The sequence below is a fragment of the Amblyomma americanum genome, chromosome 7 (genome assembly GCF_052857255.1).
Source record: "Amblyomma americanum isolate KBUSLIRL-KWMA chromosome 7, ASM5285725v1, whole genome shotgun sequence".
Classification (NCBI taxonomy): domain Eukaryota; kingdom Metazoa; phylum Arthropoda; class Arachnida; order Ixodida; family Ixodidae; genus Amblyomma; species Amblyomma americanum.
This window is the reverse complement of record NC_135503.1, coordinates 8711670-8737815: the sequence shown is the minus strand read 5'-3', so window position 1 is coordinate 8737815 and position 26146 is coordinate 8711670. Positions and strand designations below refer to the sequence as shown.

The 26146-nt window shown below is 43.9% G+C and overlaps 1 protein-coding gene across 3 annotated transcripts in view; it reads right to left on the bottom strand.

Moving 5' to 3' along the window:
• The window catches only part of Itpr (Inositol 1,4,5,-trisphosphate receptor), a 92443-nt gene that overhangs the window by 1934 nt on the left and 64363 nt on the right, over nt 1-26146 (bottom strand). Inside the window, exons 31-46 of one of the 3 annotated variants that reach the window (XM_077630983.1) lie at nt 24365-24673; nt 22923-23124; nt 22176-22301; nt 20419-20552; nt 19294-19494; nt 18194-18304; nt 17379-17744; nt 14246-14371; nt 14117-14183; nt 13884-14003; nt 12803-12986; nt 11203-11552; nt 6617-6831; nt 5890-6055; nt 3896-4056; nt 3073-3234 (exon numbers count right to left, since the gene is read on the bottom strand). In XM_077630983.1, coding sequence (XP_077487109.1) covers nt 3073-3234; nt 3896-4056; nt 5890-6055; nt 6617-6831; nt 11203-11552; nt 12803-12986; nt 13884-14003; nt 14117-14183; nt 14246-14371; nt 17379-17744; nt 18194-18304; nt 19294-19494; nt 20419-20552; nt 22176-22301; nt 22923-23124; nt 24365-24673 — 3000 coding nt within the window. The remainder of the gene's footprint in view (nt 1-3072; nt 3235-3895; nt 4057-5889; nt 6056-6616; nt 6832-11202; nt 11553-12802; nt 12987-13883; nt 14004-14116; nt 14184-14245; nt 14372-17378; nt 17745-18193; nt 18305-19293; nt 19495-20418; nt 20553-22175; nt 22302-22922; nt 23125-24364; nt 24674-26146) is intronic. The other 2 variants (XM_077630984.1, XM_077630982.1) reach the window with 2 other exon arrangements.

The following is a 26146-nucleotide window of genomic DNA, read 5'->3' as shown; positions in this document are numbered from 1 at the left end:
TCACACAACAGAAATGGCCGGAAAGTGCGTTCAAAGTTTTAAGTTTACTCAGGAAAAAGCAAATGGGGTTAGTCAACTGAACTGACATTAAGATAAGTACGATGAGATGAAAAGGCATCAATCATTAATCAGTGCTTCAAAGCAAGGCCTAATGGTTGCGTGGATGAATAAATACAAGTCAGACAGATGCTACGTATACACAGAGGACAAGGAAAAAGGGAACAAACACAGCACATTGATGACAGGATGCACTAAGAAAGATGTATGTGCTCTCAATGCTTGCTTGTCTTCTGTGAGGTGGAAGTGTTTGGTTTGGTATATGGGCATTTAATGTCCCAAAGCGTCTCAGGCTATGAGGGATGCCATAGTGAAGGGCTCCAAAAATTTCAACCTTCTGGGGTTCTTTAACGTGCACCGACATCGCACAGTACATGGGCCTCGAGAATTCTGCCTCCATAGAAATTCGATCACCGCGGCCGGGATCGAACCCGGGTCAGCAGCCGAGCGCCATAACCACTGAGCCACCGCGGCAGCCTGAGGTGGAAGTGTGTACGTGGTGAAGTGTTGTGCAGTGGTGTTGACGGGCAATGGCACATAGCTGAACCGGAGCTATAGTGTGGGAAATCGCATGTGCACACTAGGCTACACTAGTTGCATGGATTGACACTGCCAATGAAACAAACAAGTCCCAAAAACATCCCTGATGATGCCCCAGCGCACTATTCCGCACCTGATGCAGTGACCATGCCCACAAGTGGGACACAAGATTGGCACCTACCTGCCGCTCGCTTTTGTTCTGGACTACCCAATACTGGGACAAGAATGCGTTCTGGGCATTATTCGAAACTAAGAATGCTTTTACTATTATGTTATGATGTCCACAACAACAACAAAAAAGTTCTCCAACAGCGAAGCTATGCTATGTTACAGCTTAACATGAAATAGCCAGTGAAAAGCTGGACTGCTGCCAGTCTCAGCACGTTGTTACTTATATTTCTTTCTCTTTTGCCGGGTATTATCACCTGCTATCCCTTGGCTCTCACTTCAGCGCGCTTAGGCCCGACGTGATGACAGCAGTGGCTGGGAACTGCCATCGCTAATAAGCTCCCTATAACCAAAAAAGTGCATGTGTGGCCCTTAGCTATGCTGTACTCAAGATGAGCTCCCGTAGCAGCTTTCGTTGTAAAAAGAGAATGTGTATACGAACACACAATTCTACAAAAGCTACTCAAGCCTGCTATTTTTTGTGTAGTTAAGCCTGCTTAGGCCAAAGCTATGGCTTGCAATATGTACAAATATATAAATTATCACGGAAAGATAGGGGCTGTAACTTCACTTATAAAAGCAAAATTTTGTTGTTGTTCAATCTTAATGTGGAAGAAGACAAGCATTACAAAGGCATTTTTAGCAGTGTGTGCAATATTTGATGTGGTGTGTATTACTCCATTTTCTCCTTGTCCTGTATGTAAACCTTGCACCGATCTGACTGGGATTTATGCATGTAGGCAACCTTTCTTACTATGTATAATAATACATTCATATTTCTGCCTGTGGCATTTCAGTCTTTCTTCGAGCCATATGGTATACAAAAACAGCCTTCTCTTTTAAGCTACAGTAAGCCTTGTAAGTGCAAGTCTGAGGTCAAAAATGCATTGATGCAACATAGAACACCCCTCTGGCAGGTGGCCCACCTGCCACAGTGGGCAGAAGTTGCCTGCCAGAAATTGCATCATACCACTCCTGGCGCGCAGTGGTGTAGCAGTTATGTGGTGCATCTACCCTGCGATGGCAGGTGCTGCCACGGGTGGGGCTTGCGAGACACAGGTTGCTCTTCCCGAGCAACCTCTAGGTCACGGGGAGAGGCTTCGAACAAACATCGGCGAAATATGAGATCAGTGGTATTAGTGGTATTAGAGATACGGTGGCCGCAGCTGGCAAAGGACAGAGTTTATTGGAGGGACATGGGAGAGGCCTTTGCCCTGCAGTGGGCGTAGTCAGGCTGGTGATGACTCAAGATGATTGGTTAAGTTTATGGGGGTTCAACGTCCCAAAGCGACTCAGGCTACGAGGGACACCGTATTGAAGGGCTCCAGAGATTTCGACCACCTGGGGTTCTTTAAAGTGCACTGACATCGCACAGTACACAGGCCTCTAGAATTTCGCCTCCATCGTAATTCGACCGCCACGGCCGGGATCGAACCCGCGTCTTTCGGGTCAGCAGCTGAGCGCCATAACCACTAAGCCACCGTGGCGGCTTGACTCAAGATGAGGCAACATTGATGCATACAAAGCTTACAACATTACAACAGGATGTGAAATTCCACTCTGGGTTATGGCTCCACATACAGCATGAAGCTGCCCACTATTTTCTGTTGCCAGCATGACATGTCAATAGTCACTGAGGGTGAAGCAGCAGCCAGACTTATTCAGACTTGGCACCATAAAAAAGGGCAGAAGCTAGATGAGGTCCTAATACAACATAATACAACATTTTGGGCAAGTTGGTTACCTACATTCATTATTACAGCGCAAAGACGGCACAGAACAAGAAGGGGACACAACAGCACTGACTGTCAACTGTTGACAGTCAGCGCTGTTGTGTCCCCTTCTTGTTCTGTGCCGTCTTTGCACTGTAATAATGAATGGAGGTCCTAATCATACCAAATCCATTGCAAGAAGACTGCTGGATGTCATTTTTTGTACTTAATTTTTTACTTTAGTTATATCAGTCATACGGATGGCATTGTTGTTGCCGAGACACCACTGCTATACACACGTTTACATGCTTATCAATTTTCCGGCATCCATCCCATGCTTGCCTGCCACATAGGGCATGAACAAATGCAAGTGGATGACAACAACAGCAGTAGCCATCTTTCTTCTCCTTTTCAAGTGAAACAGCTGAACCTGGTTTACAACTCTATCAACCTAACCCTAGAGGCTGCAACAATACGAGAAAAAGCCTACATAACACGCTTTACGCAACAAAACAACATACAATGCAGTTTTCCGTCAAGATGAATAGGTACGAAGAAGGCATTGGCAACTCAACGAAACAAGCAGGCGCTTTACCTGATCCCTGAGCTCGGCCAGCTGCCGAGAGAGAGTGGACACCAGGCGCTGGGTGTCCTCCAGCTGGTTCTGCAATGTGCGCATCTCATTCTGTTCTCCGTCTGCTTCATCCGCCGCCAGTGACATGGCACGCATGCGTGGGAACCACTCCAGGTTCTTTTCCTGCAGTGGCACACGCATGCTCACGCTCCGCAAATAGCGACTGCCAATCAAGGTCAGATTAGTGTTGAAAGACATGATACATTCATCTTGATTTCCACTGTCATCAACCCAAAGCAAAGGAACAGTGACTAGGGAGTTAAACTACTAGTGTCACTAGCAATGCATGGTAGTTACATTTAAAGAAGGTCAGGGGACAAAACCATCATTGCACTAAAATTTCACTAAACCGTGTGAACCAGGAGTACAGGAGGATACTGTAAAAACTATTAACTAGTAGTAAAATGCCTCCTTGGAAACAGCCGAAACTATCTTTCAAAGTCTCATGCATTTGCTACTAGCCATGGACAATGAAATGCTTCCACAAGAAACAGTCACCAAAAAATAGTGCCTGGCTGTGTCAAGGGTTTTCAAACTGCCATGGAACTGTGAACTGTGCTATGTGACTTGCTTTCTGTCAAAATCCTTTGAATCAGAATACTACACACTTGAACTCGGAGTGAGGATTTCACCGCTACACAGCACCTCAAAGAATTTTACTGCAAACCACACCGACTGCAGCCAGAGGACACAGCAGCAAATTTCAGTATTGAGCACACTATCACCTGCATTTACTGTCCCAACTGGTCAGAACTACAGCGATGACAGCAAATGTCTGGCTCACCTTGATCATGGAGTCCACATAGCTTTCGGGCCCAGTGAATTCTGTCGGATCTTTAACTCTCACCAAGACAATGAAGTAGAGGTAGTGCCACAGGTTGTGCTCACACCGGATGTGTTCTTCAAATGATACACTCTTGTTGTCAAAAGCTGATCTGTCCAAACCTGGTTACAAGAAAAACATATTTTGCAGCTACTCAGAAACCTGGGTGAGTCGTACAATGCAACACTCCTTTCAGAACATAAGGCTAGTACGCCATTTCTAAAACAAATATGTGCAAGTATTGCAACTATGCATCAAAATTCAAGTATTCTGGCAGACATGCCAGGCTTTGTGCACAATGACTCCTCTATCTTATTCCCCATTTATAAAATAATATCTCCAAAATCACTGCAAGTATAAATATAAAACATGTAATAAAAGATGTTACAAGACAAGACACACTACTTCCACTGCAGTACTGATTACATTGAGACACATAATTCCTTTTTTCTGCTGAATTTTCATAGCAGACCTGCAAAATTACACACAAAAAAGTGTTGTGATGTGCCGGGTTTTGTGGCACATGAGCAGCTATGGCTATCATTTGCTAAACATAAGGCTAAAAAAGTATGCTGTATTTAAGGGACTGTAATTATCTAGTGTGTAGTTTGTTTTAAGACATTCACTTTTTTTAAAAACTTATAAATACAGGACAAATCAATAAGGCCACTTTCACCTATGAGTAACACTAGATGGAAAAGGATGTGTTTATAGTAAAACAAATTAAAATGTTTTTTCCTTACTGTTCCATGTTTTCTGCACAAGAAGAAGACTTGGTTTACCGTCAGCTATCTCTGCATGTTTCACATATAGGCTTGTCTTGTTTTGTCAGCATGAAGTTATATATATGCAAGGGGTGTGCGTCTTATGCGAAGACAGCATAGAATCTCTTCCTTGAAACAATCCCGGTGTGTGCATGATTCCCATACTCCTAACACGAGCTTTACCAAGGGTATTTTGTAATTTACTTCGTTACTACATGCAGACTGGCACTTTTCCCTTAGTTTACAATGTACTAACTTTATGCAATCTTTGAAAGGCATATTTACTTCCTTGGTTTGCTTGTCATGAGCTTGAGCAGCGCACACGTCTACTCTCTCTTTGCCTTTAATTTCGACATGACTCATGACCCAGCAGAATTGTATTTTATGTCCTTGAGCTGTGGCTGTTGTTCTTTTGTGTATAATTTCCCCAAGTAGCGGTGTCGTGCATTTCTGGAGTGAAGAGTGAGTGAGTGACCTCAGGGAGTCTGTGTAGATAATACTGTTTGTGATGTCCTCGTTCACTATTTTTTCAACAGCGACAGAGATGACATAACATTCAGCAGTGAAGAAGGATGCATACTTGAAGTCCTATTGTCTCCTCCCAATTCCCTCGTACCACTGTGAATGTAAACAGCCGTTTTCGAACCATCGGTATAAAAGTCTATGAAGCCGCCGTATCTTTCCTTAAGTGCAGGAAATTCTTGAATGATGTTGTTGTGGAGTTTGTTTTTTACAGTAGGAGTGAGATTGCACATTACTGGAAAATTGTACCAAGGAGGTAGTCAGTCACGTTCTCAGGCAGTGCCAAGAAATGTGTCCAGTAGGCCGAAATCCTGGCCTATTTCATCAAATCAGAAGAGTAATAGCCTGTTGGTTTGAAGTTTGCTGTTGAATATTATACTAGAAGGACACTTTGTTACAACTATAGATAGTAGCTGTGTTTAGGCAGAGATCTCACTTAAAGAATATATGCCCAAGTAAGTGCAGCTCTTATAATTTCTTAGTGGGTGTTTATTTCTTTCTACATAGAGGCTAGCTAAAGGAGATGTTCTGTATGCGCCGCATGAAAGGTGCAGGCCTGAGTTATGTACTGGATTTAGATTCTTTTAGGTGGAAAAGATGATTTAGAAGTTCTTATCATACAGCAAGGAAAAAATCTGGAAGCACATCGATGGTTTCAGTGACACTAACCGCAGATGAAGCAGGTGTTGCGGAGGGTCTCTTCCTTCTGCTGCTTCTCGCTTCTCAGATCAGCAAAGGTGTCAATGATGACACCAAAGATGAGGTTCAGCACAATAATAATAACCACAAAGAAGAACAAGAGGTCGTACACCACTCGAGCAAAGTAGAGCGGCTCCTGCAGAAATATTCACGTGATGTGAGCTCCAAACAGCCAGACGCACCCAAACAGTATGTGCCATGGAATGGCAAGCACATACATGCACAACAAAACAAAGCCACTGAACAGCAACTTTAGTGCAGCGACAAGCATGGCATACAATTTCAGAGAACACTGAAATGCATGATGAAAATTTGGCATGGACAAGTGGCTGTGTGGCCCATTCATACATTAATAAATATTATGCATTTTTACACTGGAATTTCTTGCTCATGTGACACCAGTAGGCAGGGGAATGGAAAGACATGGACACAACTTTGCAGTTGTTACAAATCTCTCTATTACACTCTTAATTCAGTACACCTTTCTTTACCCTAAAGAAAAGTTGCACACTGGTGATGACTTCCAAATGAACAACCTGCAGCCTTTGGGCTATGAACAAGAGCAGCAAGCATGAATGCTTGTGTTAAGCAATTGTGTTCATCCTATTTTGTTCTTAGTAGGCCGTCTTGCTCTGCACTGTATTGCATGATGAACCATAGCTGTATGTTCCATGCTAATGAATACCAGAGCACATACCTTCGCACTAGGTGGCCGTAGAATGTCTCCAATGCCTCCACCGTTGCGCAAGCCATGATTCATGGTGGTGATTATGCACATTATGAGTGAGTCACAAGCGCGCTCAGTTGTTGTGTCATCATCTGACCCACTGTCATCTTTTTCACTGCTGTTAGGTCGCTCTGATGCGTCACAAAAGCCTTCAAGGCAGGGTGGGTCACCTTCTGGGCCTGCAACTTAATTTACCGAAAATAATCATTAAAGGCATGGGACAAAAGTGCATTATTTTGAATTCACAAGTGGTTAAGGAGGACACCAAGCTTTGGCACCAAAAAATTGATTTTCTGAAAATGGCATTGTTGAAATCTATGGCTATTTATCTCCCAAGTCTACCAATTTATTTCTTCTCAAATAAGTATCCTTACCACAATATTAAATTAAGATGATTATGTGGGCTAAATCTGTGTAGGAACAGACGATAAAATAGCATGCAAATTTTGGTATGCCAATATCTCTGCATCTGCAACAGATGGAGACAATCTAGGTCTCCTCTATTTGGCTGCACTTTCTGCACCAGTTCAAGAGGTGCAGCACTGTCGCACTCGATTTGACAGTGCAGCTAGCGCCACCTGCACTTCGGCACTCGAATTGACTTCGTGCTGCACGAGTGCTTCTCCACTGCTGCACTAGCCTCTCGGCGAGTTCTGTTCTCGTGCAAGTAGTGCAAGGTGCTTGGCGCGCTTCATAGCAGACGGCTCCGCGGCCATGCTTGTTTTAGTGAGCAGCGTTGAGACCATGGTTGAGACGGCCGCGTACCCGTGATAGACACAGCATCTGCGCGGTGTCCTCACCGAACAGCTGAAATGACAGTGTGCGTACGTGTGTGTGTGCGTGTGTATGCGCGTAAGCGACTGGCTGGCATGGCGCACTGCATATGGGTTGTCATCTTTCTGTCCAGCCTCGCACGTTGCTTTACACCATTTCTCTTCTGTGTGCAATTATTACTATTGCACACAGCACGAGGGGGCGTTTGCATAAGAGGCAGATGGTGCGATGTTTAATAATACGTGGGTGATCGCAACGTTTGTGGTGACTCGCAGTGATATCAGTACCTCCGCTTACGGCAGCGATTGGGCTTGAGGTCATCCTCAGCCCACACCTTCACCTGCCAGTTAGTTTCTGACAGTCACATCGTCGTCACCGTCCGCCGAAAGTGAATTCAATCGAGCTGAGCTCAAATATAGTCCAAGTTATCAGGCAATTCTAGGCGGACAACCGCAGTCAATTTTCGATAGAACAGAAACAGCCTGAATCACGCGTATGGGCTGTAGAAGATCGTATCGAGCGGAAGTCTGAATAACCTCTCGAATTCAGTTTGTTGCCTTTTCAAATTGCCCGTTGAATCAGTGACCGTCGACCAGCCTGCGCCACGTACTTTGCACAACGCAATGGAAAGGACGGTGCCAAATTCTTCACCACTTTTGGGATTAACAAATTTCATGGCCGCTCCACGAGATGTCCCACTTCAAGCAAATGCACAGCGTTCAATACAGCTAGCACAATCCCATGCATGTGAAACCACGCGACAAGCACCAACACACGGCTTCAGCAGACGAACATTTCTGCACTTTTGCACTCGATTTGGCTGCTGCACCAAGAGCACTAGTGTCAGGCTACACTCGCGCCGCAAGAACTGGCGCTGCACTGGCACAGCACTTTTGTGAACTAGTGCAGAAAGTGCAGCCAAATGGAGGAGACCATCTTTTTACTCAGAGAAGCTGAAGGTGCAGTGTTTGCTATGTTCAAAGCACATTTGTTCAATCAGGCTTAAAAAATTTTATTTTAAAAAGTTTGTAGATGCTTGACCAGTACACCTTGAATGCTGATACAGTGTCGTAAAATTGCTAATAAGGGCAAATGGAAAAACTTCTTTGAACAATGCACCCTTACTCGTTATACTATGTAGCCATGCATTAAAAATGATCTTTTGTGAAGCCATTTTTCACACTGAGGTACTAATAACTGATTAATTGAAATTAATCTCAGAAAGTTATTAATTTATAGAAAAAGTTGCTACATATTTGAAATCAATCGTAAATTGTGGTGCTTAATGTCTCGAAGTGACACATGGGCTATTAGGGATGCCCTAGTGAAGGGCTCCGGATTAAATTCAACCACCTAGGGTTATAAACGGCTGCTGACATTGCAGAACACACAGGCTCATTTAGTATTTTGTGTGTATCGAAATACCGCTGTCGCAGTCGAGATCGAGCATATTTGAAATGCAGAGGCCATTTTTTTTATCAGTGCTATCTCTGGGGCTGCATACGTCAGACCGAAAATTTTTACGGGAGGATGATAGGTCATTGAATACCGATAAGTATTTCGGCTTTCCTATCGTCAGTGGATGCTGTTGCAGTGTCCCTTGAAGTAAAAATTGCCACAGCACTCTAACCGAAATGTAGTACACAAGAGCTATGGCAGAAGCTCAAGTGTACAAACAATGCATTGTGCAATAAAGTTCTGTAGTGGCAAGGAAGATGACTCATCTACTGTAGTATCATGAGCCTGCAAATTCTGCATAGCAGTGTCCACACATTTTGCTACACAGGCATAAATGAATGCATTTGTGGTTCATGATGGCACCCATGCAGAGTGAATTAGGCACAGCATGCTTGGCCCTGCAAATCACAGGCAAGAAGCAAGGCAAATTCATTAATATAGCCCAGACAGTAATTTCTCATTGTGTGTAGAGGCAGAGTCATTAAAGACTATGGTAGAGGTGTGCAAACAGGTGTCTGCTCATGTAATTATCTCCCACACACAAGCTGTCTGAAGTTTGTTTTTCCATAAGTTACAAAGGGGCCCTACAACTCTTGCTACAAGGGATACCAAATGAAAACACCTTGTCTGCACATGTGGCCTTGCCACACATCTTACATATCTGATGCGTCTACTACAAATAATTTCATTTGTGTAGTGCAGACAATTTGTTGGGCACCTAGCAACTATAGTCATTTACTCAGCACAGGAAGCTGTCTATTTGGGCAAGAAACTCTGAATTCAATGAACAAAACCCATACTAATTCAGTCAAATCTGTGATGTCAAGAGTGGCAAGTGCCATGACTGGGCTTGACACATGTAATGACACCTCATCAGCCTTATTTTTCATCACCTGCAAGCTTTTAGCTTTTCATTGGTATTATCCATGAAAAAGTAAAAATAAACAGCTCCATGCCACACAGTATCATGTCCACAGTCAAGGCACTGTTATTCCTGTCGAAAAGCTTACGTGGCAGAGTCAATGAAGGTGCTCATCACAAAATCATCACTAAAAGATAAGCATGGTGAGCTGCAATTGGTACTTCAAATTTGCACAAGTTTTTATCTTAACAAAGCCCAATAGTCAGAAATATCTTCAGATTTGGCACCCTTGAAATGTGCAGTCTACTGAGCTAGATTCACTTCACTTTCAGGTTCACAGCCCCTTGAATTTTTTATTCGAAAGAGCACCAAAAAGGAAAACTGCAGAAAGATGGGACACACATGAACATGACACACACCTCTCCTCTCTTGTCCCCTTCCACAGAAAAAAAATATCAACCAAATTCACCCAACAGTATATGTTAAGCCCCTTTAAACCTGCCGTTACTGGTTTTAAGTAAGTATACATAAATACCTACCGTAAAATACTGAGCAAGCACCCACTTAAAATTTGAAGATAATCACGAAATATTTGGGGATGGGCACTTGTTGGGTCCAGTTATTAAAATCGAGAACGGGCATATGATGGAGTGGGCCCTGCTTACTCCGACAATATATCATTAAGTTCGAGATGGTGGCCACACCGGGGGGGGTCTCTATACCATGTAAACACAGAATATGCCACAGAAAACGCCCTCCAAAGCTTTTCTTAGAAAACTGCTTAACCTTGAGCTTCAAGATATCACAGTAGCTTGGTTTGGGCTAGTTGGTAACAGTTCTTAGAAAACATAGCGCAAAAAGGACACGGACGACACAGAAGTGGACAGGACAGCGCCTGTCCTGTCCACTTCTGTGTCGTCCGTGTCCTTTTTGCGCTATGTTTTCAAGATATCCTGTGAATGTTCTTATTGCAGTGTTCAACCCCCCTCCCCTCGCTCCATGAAAACCGTGGCTGGGATGCCAATTGATAGGCAATGGGATACCAAATAATGGGTGCTTGATGTGTGAGACAGTTGCTGAGTCTTTCATTTCCTCAAAAACCAATTTTCATTTTCAAGTGTCTTTGCCATGTTTTTCATTTCTTGCAGACAGAGGACATAATCGCATGGGTGCTTGCTCGGCTTTTTTTTTTTAATTGAAAATATCAGGAAAAAGGGGGTAGGCGCTTACTCAAGCATGGGCGGATCCTCAGTATTTTACGGTATCAGTGACATTACAACTGGTGATGAAGCTTCAGCTGCATATAAGGGCCTCGTGCCAACTAACATCAAGAAATGCAGCTACTGTTCCACAAACAGCCCATCCCAAACACAAAAAATCAGTCGCACAATATCACACCAGCGTCACACATTTGTAAGCAATGAGACCCCCACGCACTGAACATGTGGTGCAGCTCACTCACCTTGCGGCACGTTCTGGATCGCTCGGCTGTCAACTTCGATGAGGAAGTCATCGCGGAAGAACAGAAACGCAACGATGGAGAACAGGTACACCAAGATTAGTGCAAGTACCGCCGTGAGAATGATGGAGCGGCCATTGCGTGTCACCGACTTGATGACGTTAAGCAGCGTCTCCTCCTGGTACAGCACGTCCAACAGGAGCACACTATAGAACAGCGGGTGTCCCACAAGGCCTAGAGCACAGACTGCCAAGAGGCAGACGTGGTAGAGCAGCTCCATGTCCGACAGCATGTGGCCAAGACTGCGTGCAAATGTCCCATGGTTGCCTACTATGCTGACGAGGTGCACCGTACTGTAAAAGCAGACAACAGGTGCCGTGCGCATTAATGCGTAGGATAGCACATTCGTATTTGAATGCCTGGATCATGTGGGCTGGGTGATAACAGTAATAGCGATTCCCTGCATTGTACAGTTAACAGAAAGCCTTAGCTCAAGTCCCAGCACCAGCTTTGTCATTCAGATATATGTGGAATGCAGAAATGCTTCAATTATGCAACCACTAAGCCAATTTGGATGTAATTTACTGCAATCGGAAGGAAAAGTCAAGATGTGGTGACTGGTAAAGGCAGGATTTTAATCAAGACCACAAATTTTTATTGTTACAGGGTTCCGAAAACCACTCCGAAAAGGCATGCCAACTTAAATTTTGGGACTGTATAAATGGCAGAAAACAGTGCCACTGCATATGTTGCAATCTCTACTTTCTTTATATTCATTGAGCTTACTTAAAAGAAAAATTTACCTCTGGAACTATGTAATAGAATTTGAAATCAACCACACCTGTTAGACTTGATGTCCCCAATGTCATTCTCTGCAGTGTCAATATGTTCTGCATAATACTTTCCTGAAACTCGTGCAGCATATGCAGCAATTTCCTGCTCTATGTAATCTCGGATATTGTCTTCATTCACCTCTTTGTGCACTTAAAAAGACAACCAGAGTGCGCTTGGGCTAAGGCACCTGTCAACAGGCTCTAAGCTCAAGCATGAAGTTTACCGTCTGAGTCTTCCACTGCACTCCAATACAACTAGAATTTCCTGAGAACGGTTTTTTTCGCTTTCCTAAAAAGTAAAAACAAATTTTCACATGCTGTGCCTCATGCAAGTTGGTTTGCGCAAATGCAGACTGAAATGAGAAATGGTCAGGAGCATGATAGGAAAGCACTAAATGGGCAACATTTTTTGCAGAAAAATAACTGCAATCTGCCAAAAGCCACTACACAAGAAGAGCAGTGACAGTGATACATTTGCCTACACACATTTACACGCATAAAAGAGTACAATCTATGTTCCATACAGCAAACGACTTTGTTTTTGCAAATCAGAGACCTTGTAGATAACTGATCCAACTAATAATTTGGACAAAGGGGCCTATCGCTTCTGCTTCACGAAATTTAGTGCACTCGTGAAACTTGAACTAAAGACAACTGAGCTCGCGAAAAATAAGTCATTTACACTATTTGAAAGCAGACAGAAGGTCAGTGCAGCATTACAGAAGAGGAACACCAATGACAAAAACTTCCTGTGGGAAATGACTGCTGACCTGATGGCCACATTGACTGTGCCCAGTAGCCACAACGTCGGCTGTAAGCCAAGCCAGGACATGAGACGTAGAATGCAGGCACAAGACAATGCTCGCATGGACGATGGTCGTGGTGCTAGCACCACTGCTGCTAGAGATACCAGCATCAGTGCCCAGCTCAGGCCGCTCAGCCGTGGGTCCAGTTCTGCACAAACCATGCACATTAAGAAAAAAGCCGGGCACTACGCAGAAGACTGCTGTTTCCTGCTAGAAACAGGACAGATTCATTGATAGACCATGCATCTCCTTGTACAGCCTTCCTGATTTTTAATAATATAGCCCGAGCTTCCACCAAACTGCTGGTCAGCACCTTATAACGGCGATAAGCATGCAACATGGCGAGAGTTCCCGCACGCGCACAAAGGAAGAGCGTTGTCTGCTACACTGTGCCGATCACAAAGACACACGCCCTGCCACAATCTCTGTTTGCAAAAAAATCAGCGGGCAGTAGAGCACATGTGCATGACTAAGATGTGACGCTGAGACGTGCTCCCTCTTCTTGTTTTTCCTATTATGGGAGGCCACGCTGGCGAAGCAGAGTGAGATAAGAAAAATAAAAGGAAGGAAATACAGCAGTACGTGGAAACCATTGCCTGGAATGCGAACCTTCTGGTGCCCCTTTTATCGTGTTCCCACCTCGCAAAGGGCTGCTCAAATCAGATAGCATTCTAGGCAATGGTTTCCACGTGCTCCTGTATTTCCTTCCTTTTATTTTTCTTATCTCAACTCTGCTTCACCAGTGCTTCAACTCTGCTTCAACTTCAACTCTGCTTCAACTCTGCTTCACCAGTCATGGGGTTTAACATTTTGAAGCTGCATGTGAGCTATGAGGGACACGGCTAGATGCCATAGTGGTGGACTCTGTCTGAACTTTGACCACTGATATCACATATCAAATTGACATTTTTGCATTTTGCCTCTATCAAAGCGCAGTTACCATGACCGAGATTCATACCTACAACCTTGCAATCAGCAGCAAGTTCACCTGCTGTCTAGCTCAATAAAAGAGACAACACGCACTGGAAGTACAAAATGCGTGTACCTTTGGCTCCTTCAAATGGGTAGAAGCTTGCCACAATGACATTGATCAACACAGCCAGGTTGAAGGCCACTGTGCTCCATGTTGACATGTGCCGGCTCACCCAGTACAGAACCGGCTGACCTGTAGTCATGGTTTATCCTGAATAACTACAACATCACAGACAATACACCTTTCCACTTATTATGGCTCAGAACCTAGGAGCAAATAAATTAAGAAGAAACACAACTGCTTACCTCGCAGTTTCTTTTGCCATTTCATTTCATTGAACAGGTCCTCTGTCCTTTCGAAAAAGTCTGACACCTGAAGGTCAAGGCGCCAATGTTTGCACAAGTCCGGCGGAAGAAAGAAATAGTGACACTCACCTTACTGCCTTGTTCATCCCGTTCTGTTGTGTTGTACACTTTTACCTTGGTCTCCCGCGTTAGAAATTCGCAGATCTGAGGCACAGGGAACACAATCTGCTCCATCGTACGGTCATGCCGGACAATCTGAATGAAAAAGACCCCAGCCAGTAACTACATCAACTGCAAGGTAGTCTCCTGTTATAGCAATACAGAAAAACTGATATGCAGGAAAACTGAATGCTATTCACAAAGTTGCACTTATCACACCACACTGTGATCGTTAATCGCAGAGTAAAAAAGAAAATCCTTGTGTGAGCATAGCAAAAATAGCAATGGCAAGCATTACTCTGTCGGGCGATCGGAAAACTGTGCATCTGGTCATTATTGGGCATGGCCCGACACAATGTTTTGCCTGTTATTCCTGAAGGAAAAATAGCGCGCCATCTGATTGGACTTGTGGCAGGAACAGCACAGCACGAAACAAAAAAGGGACAGGCGGGACACGACGCTGTGTCCCGCTGTGACAGCGTCGTGTCCTGCCTGTCCCTTCTTTGTCTCGTGCTGCGCTGTTCCTGCCACAAGATCATGCACCAACCAGCCCAACTTTTCACCTTGCTAAAGCATCTGATTGGAATTGTTGCAGCCTGCAAATTGGCAATTCGACTTTCCTCCCGGGGAATGGAAACATTATACTTATGCAAAAATATTTTTTGGTCACGTGGTTTTGAGGCCCTGAATTGGCGCAAAAACTGCGGCATGACTTCCATTCCGGCAAGCACGTTTTACGTGCGTCGTGGTGTTCGTGGTGTACGAAAAGTTGCCTAATGACTTTGTAGAAATTCTAGACGACTTTAGTGACAAAGACAACTGTGTGCATCCTTCGACAAGGATTGTGCTGTCTGCGGTGACAGAACAACAAAAGGCAGCAGAAAGGAGGTGGTATTTTTTTGCAAGACATGCGATAGGAAGCCTGCCCTCCACACAGGAGGGTGCTTCTAAAGTTACCATGCTCTAAAGAAGTTCTGCTGAAACCCTAGCAAAGCAGAAAAAAATGCTTTAAATAAACGTTTATAACCAAATCATGATATGCCTTTCCCTTTCTTTGCAAGGGGCTAAAGGCCCAAAATATTGCTTACCGGTGCAGTAGTCACTGAGGAAAGTACACCTGACCGGAAAGGGTTAAAATGGTGCAGGAGGAAAATACGCTGTAAACACTCTAGAATAAATGATGACTGGTTTCTGCTACAATATCAACACATGCCTTAAGCCGAATACATACGAAAATTTATGGAAACTTGGTAATGAAACCAAAGGCACAAATACTACTACATCTGATGTGCACATAAAAATATTGTATAACCCTGAGATGGCAAGATGTGGAAATGTGCCTCAGCTTTTCTTTATTAATTTTGTTCCATTTCTGCGAAAACACAAGGTCCAATAATGATGTACCATCACAAACAAAAGTTTACAGGACATGGACTCGTGGAAAAAAAAAACTGCTTTCCAAATTACATCACTACCTAGCCAGCTGGCATTCATTCTATCAAATGACGAATGCATGCCCCTTCACACTTCCTGCCTTTTCACTGAACTGGTTTGCCTCACTGCACAGAAATTAATTTTTTTTACCAAACCTGCATTCCACACGCTGTTCGCTATGTTTGCACATGTTGTGAACAGTTAGAAAATAGGCCTCTTCACACATGGTCTCCTCGATTTGTTGTCCCAAACTGCTCAGAACTGCTTGACACCCTCACCCACCATTTGATTTGCCAGGGTAGCTCCAGAATGCTGACCTGTCAGCTCCAGAACTGACTGTTCCGAAACATAGTCTTTTCGACCAACGGATAGTTCCTGGGGATTCTGGAGGCTTTTTTTAGCTGCTCCTGCAATTTTGGTTTCGCTGGATTGGACAGGGAGCAGACAACGTGATATGCACTACTTGTGGCCATAGTAAGTTGTGGTTTAAATGCTTCTCGCTGCACTGTACTGTTTACCAAAAAGTTTGACTGCAACGGTGAGTGAGTAAAGAAAAGGTTACATTGTTCAGTGATACTTAAGGCACACATTCCACTGTTGCAGGCACTTCACACTTGGTTTTTATTTAGTTTATATTTGTTCTGTTTCGGTGCAATGTTGGTTGGTTGTGTGGGGTTTAACGACCCAAAGCGCCTCAGGCTATTAGGGACGCCGTAATGGAAGGCTCCGGATAATTTCGGCCACCTGGGGTTCTTTAACGTGCACTGACATCACACGGTACACGGGCCTCTAGAATTTCGCCTCCATTGAAATTCGACTGCCGCGGCTGGGATCGAACCTGCGTCTTTCAGGTCAGCAGCCGAGCACCATAACCACTGATCCACCGCTGCGGCCTAGGTGCAATGTTGAGCGGAAATGGTCCGTGGTGAGCGGCGATGCAACAATAGGAGTTTTCTGCCCGTCGATGAAAAAAAAGGTATATATTCTTGATGAGGGAAGGCAAATTTATGTCACGAAATGCACCTGTGTATCGCTAATGGTCCACATAGCAGTCTAGCGAGTGACAATTCTCACTGCAAATACAAAGTATACAAAGCATTTACCCAGCATGTCAGATACAGAATTCCCCTGAGCAGCCTAGAGTTGCCTGTATGTGTCATTCATAATTTTGCTTCCTGTTCAGGAGATGCCCCAAGCTACCCAAGGATAGCATGGGCTTCGCAAATCAATGAGGCCAACAGCCGTTAGGTCTCAAGCCCTCTGTGTATGACAACGGTAAGCCGACAAACATGCTCCAGTAATACCCAGATCTGAAGCCCTCTGTACAACAAGAGTAAGCCAACAAAAACGCTCTGGTGTGCCCTGTAAGTTGTGGAATGGTCAATTATGCATCTCTTTGGACCCCAGCTATGTGCAGGACCTGCAACATGAACCGCCTCATTGTGCGAGTGCAAGACAGAGTGGTTGAGAGCATAAGTGATTCATGAGTGGATTGCTGAGTGAAGGAGTGAGTGAATGGGGGTCTGTGAGTGAGCAAGTGAAAGAGTAAGTGACAATGAGCAAAAATGTGGCTATGAGTTTTTTGCACACCACATTCTGCATTGCAGTCTGAATGCAGCTTCACAAGTGGGAAATGGTTTAAAGAAAAGAAACTTCTCCGGCAACACACCTCAATCTGTGCAGTGTGTGAGGCATAGTACTGCAGGGCCTGGGCTGTCTTGCAGTCCGAGCTTTCATGCGGCTTCAGCAGTCCAGCCAGGTCCCGATTGTGCTGGGCCAGCTGGTGGCACAATATGTAGATGTTGTGGCCCACCTCCTTTGGGGACACTCCCACACCATCACCACTTCCTCCCCGACTGTCTCCGACACCATCATCATCATCGTCATCATCCTCATCTTCATCTTCATCCTGGTGGTAGGCGTTACATGCCACCTCGACCAGCTGGCGGGGGCTCATGTTGAAGAGAATGCGCTCAGCATTTTCACTGTCCCCACGGCTCTCCATGATGGCCAGAAGCAACTTGCTTGCATTGTTCTGTAGTGGGGCAGGGTGCATGAAAATACTATTATCTGCAAAACTTAGCTAATGGGCAAAGGTGCTTTATGCAGTGCGATGCACTGACAAGCTAAAATGAATTTTTTTGATGTTTTTATGGGACCAACTTCATGTATTTTCCAATTACGACGTCAGTTTCCTAGGTTTTCCAAAACATGCAGCTGCTTCAAGGAGCAGGGCACCATAAGAGAGCTGCACATTAAGGTGTAACAGGAATAAATCAGGTGCCAATGGCATCTGCACACTGCAGGCTGCTCACAACAGAACACTGTTTCATTAATGACGCCAAGTCATACACTACCCAAGTCATTGCTGAAAAAGCTGGAGTGGTGGGCACTACACGCAATGAAGACTGACTTTTCAAGAGAATAGATTAGGAATTTACCAAAGGATAAGTGAGGGACAGTCCTGAAGTAGCATATGCCTACCTTCAACTCTAGTACAAGGTCCATTCGCTTTTTTCCCAGGGGGTTGATGTCATTGAGAACAAGTGCAATGATGATATCAATTCCATTGCTTTCATGCATAGCTATGCAGTTCTGAAAAAAAAAGAAAAGAAAAACGAAACAAAGCCCCATAATTTGTATTCACTGCCAAGCATCAACACACAAAATTCACAAAAGCAAGGCATTAATTAGGAACACAAACAGCTGTTCAGATAAAAGGTTCTCGGAGCTCTACAAAGTTATTCAATGCAGCACTAAGAGATAGCTCATTTTCTGGAATCACTTGCATATTTTAAGTAATTTGTGCTGAAAAGGTAGTCTTTAGCCGTTAATAAGTGAAAAAAGTTGGGCGAGTTGGTACATATTCATTTTTCACAACAGCGCAGGAAACACAGACGAAATGGGAGAATAGACACAAGTGCTGACTTCAACTGAAATTTATTACGGGAAGGGAAGAATATATAAATCTTCAAATCTTACAAAAAAACAAACAAATGAAACGGGCATACAAGGTGTGAACTAATGCGCATGTGTCCAACAACAAAGACAAAAAACACACTGGCCAGAGGAAGCTAACACTTGGACACTTCCGTAATTGCGCTATCAATCAAGATGGGCACCCTTGAGGAAATCTAGTTAATTCCGTGACACCACTACTGAAGGCCGAATGACGCAAGTGTCGCTAGAATTATGCATGTGATAGGCTTCCATTATTTCTCTAGCCAATTGGTCCTTATGTCTAAAAAGAATGGTTGTAGCAGAAAATACGGAGGTGCAACCGCATGAACGACGGTGCAGTGAGAGGCCAATGGATGACTTTGACGAGTTATCGCAGAAAATGGAGTGTTCCTGAAGCCTTTTATTAATACATCGTCCGGCCTGGCCAATATACACGGCACCGCAAGAAAGCGGTAACCTATAATGACTGCACAGGGCAGCATTAAGACATTGGCACATGAAAACAAGAAAATGTAAAACATCAGATTGGGAGATACAACTTACGCATGTTACAGAAAAGCATAACAACAATCACCTTTCAGAAACAAATTTTTGCACTGCAAGTTCAGTTGTTCATGATTCACCTGGTTTTCATGGCAAGGGCCCTGGCAGTACTCCGTCAGAGTCTCGAGGGTCTGATTGACGAGATCCACATTGTGTTCATTGATGTAGAGGCCGAGCAAGCCCAAGCCACCCGTGGTGCTGCCACAAATGCAGTCCAGAAACAGCAGCGTCTCTGACACCAAGTTGTAGTTGTTCTTGTTGCACTGGTTTCGCAAGAAATCCTGTCGAAGAGCCAGGCAGCCAGCATTGTGGAACGTAAAGCAAATGGCGAATTCAACAGCCATTTTAAAACGTCCCCAATAAATCAATGTGAGCAGGATATAGAAATAAACAAAATTTTTCAATTATAAAATAAAAAGTGCTTGCATGTCACGAGCACTAAAAGTAACATTTTCCTGAAGGCAAGCTACTATTTAAAGCCTTTTTTTTTTCTCTACACTGAAATTCTTTGTGCATAACTTCGCATGTCTTCAAGACATTACCTATGTGTCCCATAAGTTCTCAGCGTGATGAAATCTAGAATCCAAATATTTCTGGGGGAAAAAAAAAAAACTAACAGTGATCTATTCACAACCAGCAGCATGGAAGCATGGTGAAGATTTCCAGTACACTGAATTTCAAATTTAACATGCAGTGCTATAAAAGCTGCATGAGCATTTCATCTGTAAATACATATCACTATACAGATCACTCCAACTCTGCTTGGCCAACACGAAGCAAACTGCAAGAGCCTAATAAAGTACAAAAATAATACTGCAATACTATAGTACATGTACTGGGAACACCGTTATGCAACTAAACAGATGCATTGTGTTATTGCACAATATTTTCAATGTTTCCCTAAGAGCACGGGACAAGCTACTGCATGCACATAAAAGTTGCTCAGCTAGGGCAAACAAGGCACACTAATTTTGGCAATATTGCATTTTTCATTAAGGATTGTCGCAGTTAGCAAATAAATTTCCATGAAATCTGCTAAAGTTCCTAGAGCCTCTACATAACAGAATGAACACAACATGGAGAGCCCCATGTTTGCATCACACACTACTCGACCACTGAGTTGGTTCCAGCTGCTTCTCACAAATGTTCAAAAGTTGATGCCACACACCAACCAGCCCTGCAATTGATCTTATTAAAAAACATGCCTGCAGACTCCGGTTGTGGTTTTCACACAGCAGCTGCAGGAAGCGCAAAACTGGCTGCATGACCAACACCTCGGGCGCCAGGCGTGGCTCCTGGGGTCGTTCATTCTCCTCGCTTGGAGACAAGGGGCTGCCACCTGGCAAGACAAGAGCACATGTTCAAACAGAGTGTGTCGTATCATGTAGGATTTTATAGTACAAAAGCAGCTAAGACTTTCACGCACCAAACACATAGTAAATACAGCTGTCTCTTGGCATAGAGGAACTAAAGAACCAATATGTTACACTCATTTTAATATGTTTGCTTCTAATAGGAATTTAAAGATTTGTTCAGCATTTACAACTGCATTTTCTCCCAGAAGCAAACCAACGTGGAAAGGATTGTGTTCATCATAATATCATGTGAAACTCTTTTCCTTTAGCTTCTTGAGTTTCGTACATGAAAATAAAATGTGGTTTACTTTCATCTTGTCTTCACACAATTTGCATATGGGTTCTTTTGTTTCGTGAGCATGAAGCTTTGTGTGAGATGTGCATGTCCAATGCAAAGACAACAGTCAAACAGGATGCCACATTAAAAAAAAAAGTGACGTTGCAAAAGCCAGCAGCTGTTATTAAGCCACACAAAATGCTTGATTTAAAAAAAACACTGAAGGCAGCTTAACAAGCATTCATCTTCAAGCTCTCGGCATAATTCAAAACCATAGTTAAAATTGCACAAACAGCACTCTGCATCTCCCGAAATGGTGTTGAGCAATCATTGGCATTTACAGTGAAACCTTGTTATAGCAAACTGGTAAAAATCATAAAATAGTTCGATATAGCCAAAATTCATAATATAAAATTTCGCCAGAAAGTTAACCTGGAAAAGCAAAATTTAGCCATCAAAAGATTACCAACCGGGAGAGACCTTTTCCATAGTTCCAGCATCATTTTGAAACTGCTCACAGCGATTGTGGGGGCCGCAGAAAACAGAGCTGCAAATGCCAGGTAAGTTATTTTCCCTGCATAGCACCACAGCATGCGGCGGTGGTGGGTCAAATGCCAGCTAGAGTGGCTTCTTCACATTACAGCAGTGTTGTGGAAAAAAATCAGACGCCAGAGCGAAAGCTACCGCCGTTTTCATCATCTCTGCTCCGTGCAGAGGATGGCTACTGGAAAGCTACAGCAACTGATTGTGTCACTCATTATGAGCCACTATCAACAGGTGCGAGAGCTGCAAACAGATGTGAGTTCCCTTGCTACGAGCTGTTATATTTGTTATATCGCCGCTATATATTTTGTGGCGCTGCTGGCAAATGTGAGATAAAGTGTGAACCGTGGCATGAACGCTTGCTGCATCGCCACCAGTCACCCATGTACTGAGGCAAAGCCTGCCGCCTGCCATTCGACCAGACACAGCTTGGCACTCAGCAGTTCGATACATCCGTTTTATGGCAAATCGCGTTTAATATATGAAGAAATGCATGTGTTTGTTAAAAATAGTTAAAAACAGTTCGATATAGTCAATAATTTGTAATATCCGTGTTCGCTATAAAGAGGTTTGACTGTACATGCCAGGAACACACTGCACAGAAATTCACCGCAACTTCCAAATGGATGCCAGCAATGTTTTGTTGCAGCAAGCGAAACAAGCAATGCATATAGTACTAGCAATGCAACACATATAGCACCCTGAAAAACTGCTGCAACTCAAGTTTTCTCCACTAGGCTCAAGCTTGGCCCAGCTGGCCTGCACTAAAACAGAACAGCATACTCACCACCTGAGTCAGTATTGAGGCCACCCACTGTGGAGCGCACATGGGCATACGCCTTTCCTGTGACCTGAGCAGCGTCCTCCAATTGCGCACGCAGCTCCTCAGACACCACCAGGCTGCCCTTGGCACCTGCATCATCATATGAGGCAACAGCAAAAACTACAGTAGGCATTTGAGCCAACTAGCGTTCTTCACTTGTTCACATCTCGGTGCATTCAATTAAGGAAGAAAATATTTACCCAATAGCATCTACCCACACAGCATCACCTTCTGCACTGTCATTTGACAACTATAAGTCATGGGACATCCTCAGTACCAGACAGCATTCAAAGCACACAAAGAACACAAAGCATCCAGGACATAGCTGTCGCATGCCAAACTCAAAAATTTTGTGCCAGTTGGTAGTTTAAAGAATGAAATCACATATGACACATGTATGTACATATCCAACTCTGTAGTCATAAGCTAGTTCCCATATTGTAAGTAATTAAACGTGCATCATGTAAAAAATGAACAAATCATTCCTTATACAAAAGCTAATCTTCATTTTTGATAGCTAAACTATGCCTGAACCCCAAATGCTGCATCATGATGATCAAAACCAACACTAGTGGCTCTACAGCATTATCTTGCAATAAAATTTACATGCACAATTTATAAACCTACAAATATGCATGCTTGCATAATTCAGCTCAGACAACTTCTTTAGGCTCTTATCATGAGTGAACAGCAGAGTAGCTCGACACAAACCTCGAGGACGGCTTCTGGATTCCCGGAGGTTGTCTTTGCGCAGCAAGTCTTTTTCCTCTGATGTGGCTCGGGCGGCCATGTCAGACGTGCTGACAGTGACAGTGGACTTTATCTCCTGCTGGGCTGCCTTCATCTTGTCAAAAAACACTTTGAAGAACTTCTCCGCATTGTTGCCAGAAGTCAGCTTCGTGTGCATAGACCTCTGAGTTGCAACACAAGACAGTGGTACAGGCCATTAAAGCATGCAAAACCTTACTTCCTATAAGCAGTCTGTCAAAGGCCAAAAAAAGAAAACAGGTACCAGAAATTACAAGTTGTCTCTTATACTGAAGTCTCGTTAATGGAATCTTCCAAAATTTTAGAACTCGGATATAGTTAGAACTGATTCCAAAGATTCACAAGCATATCCCCCAAGCCTAACGAGCACAATACCATCCCTTATTGGTGGCTATGATGGCATTCCTACAGTTATATAAAGACCAAGTTCCACAGTAGTAGTGAAAGTTCCAACCACTACAATTAGCAAGCGTGGAAGAATGCCAAAGTTGTCCCTGCATCAAGCTGACATAATTCCACTTTTCTTGTGCAGCATCTGTGATGGTTGAACTAGCCTTGCAGTACTTCCATGCTACATTAACGATGTGCTTATTCCTCATTCAGATGACTTCATTTGTGTTGGTGTATAACAACAAATCTGATTAGCTTCATAGCATAGCCTTCTGGAGAGTTTTTAATGAGGGGTGCAGCAGTATCACAAACTTAGGAACATGTTTGATATTGTCAGGAACACAATAGTGCCTCAGAAAGTTTTGTTGTGTTGGAATGAGGCTTTACTGGTTGAAAAGTGAAACATCTGTGAGCCAATGCTTGTTATGACTCCGCAAAGGGTCACCATGTTCTGTGTGTGAAGCAATTGGTGACCTGAAACTGAATGCACTTCACGGCTCCATTCTGGGCCGTTTTTATTTACTTGCAGCATTTCACTTCGTATTCTTACTTCTTTCTTTAAAAGGATACTATGGAATAATACAAGGAAACTTGCAGCGCTTCTGGCTGTACAGTGCTCCAGAACAGTATGTGTCACCAACACCCCCCCTCCCCATTCCATCTCTAGCGCAGCACAAGCCACTTAATTCTGAATGCAAAAGTAGTCATCAGTAATTTTTTTCTCACAAAACTGATGATGTTGCAGTGGTATTTATTTCAGGCAAACAAAACACTCTGAGCATGTCAAGCAGATTGCTTGCCAAGCTCTGCACATGAAAGGTAAGCTTGGCATGCTCTGCGGTCAAGGAGTAAGATAGACCAAAATTACAGTGCGACAAAGGAGAATGGAATGAGTGGGCATGAGACAAGGCACACAAGCCCCTGAAACAACTGACAGCCAGACAAGGAAACCTTCTCCTCAACTCAATAAGAAACTCTGGCCCACCAGTGCCCACCTGTATGACAGGGTTTCCGCCACGCAAGAGTGCAATCCCGAGCTCAACACTCTCAAGGAAGATGGCCAAGCTCGGACTCATCATGATCAGCTCCACCACAAGGTCCGAGGCTCCCTCACGGTCCAGCTGGCACTGAACTTCAGCCAGCGGGCTGTGCGGACGACCCAGGGGCACCTGCGGTTGTTGCTGCTGTTGCTGCTGCTGCTGTTGCTGTGGCTGCGAGCCTTCCGCTGAGCCACGCTTGGGCTGTGGCTGCTTGGGTGGCGTGCCGAGGTAACGCACAAGGAGGCTCTGTCGCAGTGCTTCACCCTGCATGTCATAGCTCCAGCTAACAGCACTGACATGTTGAGAGCTCAGTTAATATATCAAGTTCTAGTATTCAGTTACCTGCAAAAGCTACACAAATGCATGGACAAAATGGAAGAAGAACAAATGCACACGCTGGCCCCAATTCCTTCCCCATGTGGAAACTGTCTGAGCACACCTCATCTTTCTTGCTTTAGAAAACTTGCAGCACAGTAGTGTCTGCGTTTTGTTTTTCAGTGTGTTCTGAAAGTGAAAAGTTGAACAAAGAAGTAGGCGTACCCCTGCAGAAGCTAAATTTCAGCAGTGCAGCCCAAAACAAATTAATCTGGCCAGACTGCTCCAAGGTGCAGAAAGGACATTTGGGGCTGGTGCCAACAGCCAACCTCACGGAATGCAAAACATTTCCTTACATCAAACGTCTACATTTTGTTGCTAATGCCACTATCATGCAGCTCGATTTGGCACTTTTCGTTAACAGCAAACAATGCAGCAACTGTGCTTATGGCGAATGCAAGCCACTGCTATGCATTCAGCTTGTGCTGACCTACATGGCAAGGAAGTTACAAATGTGTTAAAAGGTTATCCAAAATGTTTGAAACACCAGTAGTGCACTGACTGATCTCATTCTACAAAGCATATTGGAAGGGCCTCCAGCAGAATGAAGTGGCCCACAAGTTTGGAAAGAACAGCATTTTGGTTTCTTGAAATACAAGCAAAGCTTTCAATGGTCACAGCATAGCACTCCTGTACTTTCATGCTTTTAGCATACAGGTCAAGGTTAGAGTGCACCATTTTTTGAATTGACACAATTGGAGAAATAGTCTACACATTTAAAAAGCAAAATATACTACTGCAGCATGTCACATAAAAGTAGAACTAAAGCTGAACAAAGGAAACCTCCGCTTCCTCTTCACCCTCCTTCGATTGAAAATCTATCTGCGAGAGACCAAAATCCACCTTGTGCGGTCAAGCCAGCTGCAGTAAATCCTTGCGTGGTCTCCACACACAAGGTGGAGTCAAAGACCCATTTTCCAAGCATTTCACCCCAGATAAGCAAAGCACCAAGCCAGGGGAAAGCGTGCACCTATTGTATCACCGGTGGGCACCCAGCGGCCCTGGAGATTGAACCTAGCACCTCCTGCGTGCAAGGTGGATGCTCAAATCACTAGGCCAAAACAGATGATTAAACAGATGATAATTGCTTATGTGCAAACAATAAGTAGCCACAAAGGAAGGAAAAGTGTTAACTTTAGTTTTGGACTTGTGGCATAGTATCATCTGTTTTGTAGTCACTAATCAGATGATTACTGCTTGGGTGCAAGCAACAGGTAGCCACAAAGGCCAAGAGCTAGCTATAGTAGTTATGGACTTGTGGCATATCCAACACTTTGTTAAAGTTTCTTCACTAAACAGATGATTACTCCTGCAACTACACAGGCGCAAAACGCTTTCTAGCAATCATTCCCTGTATAACTC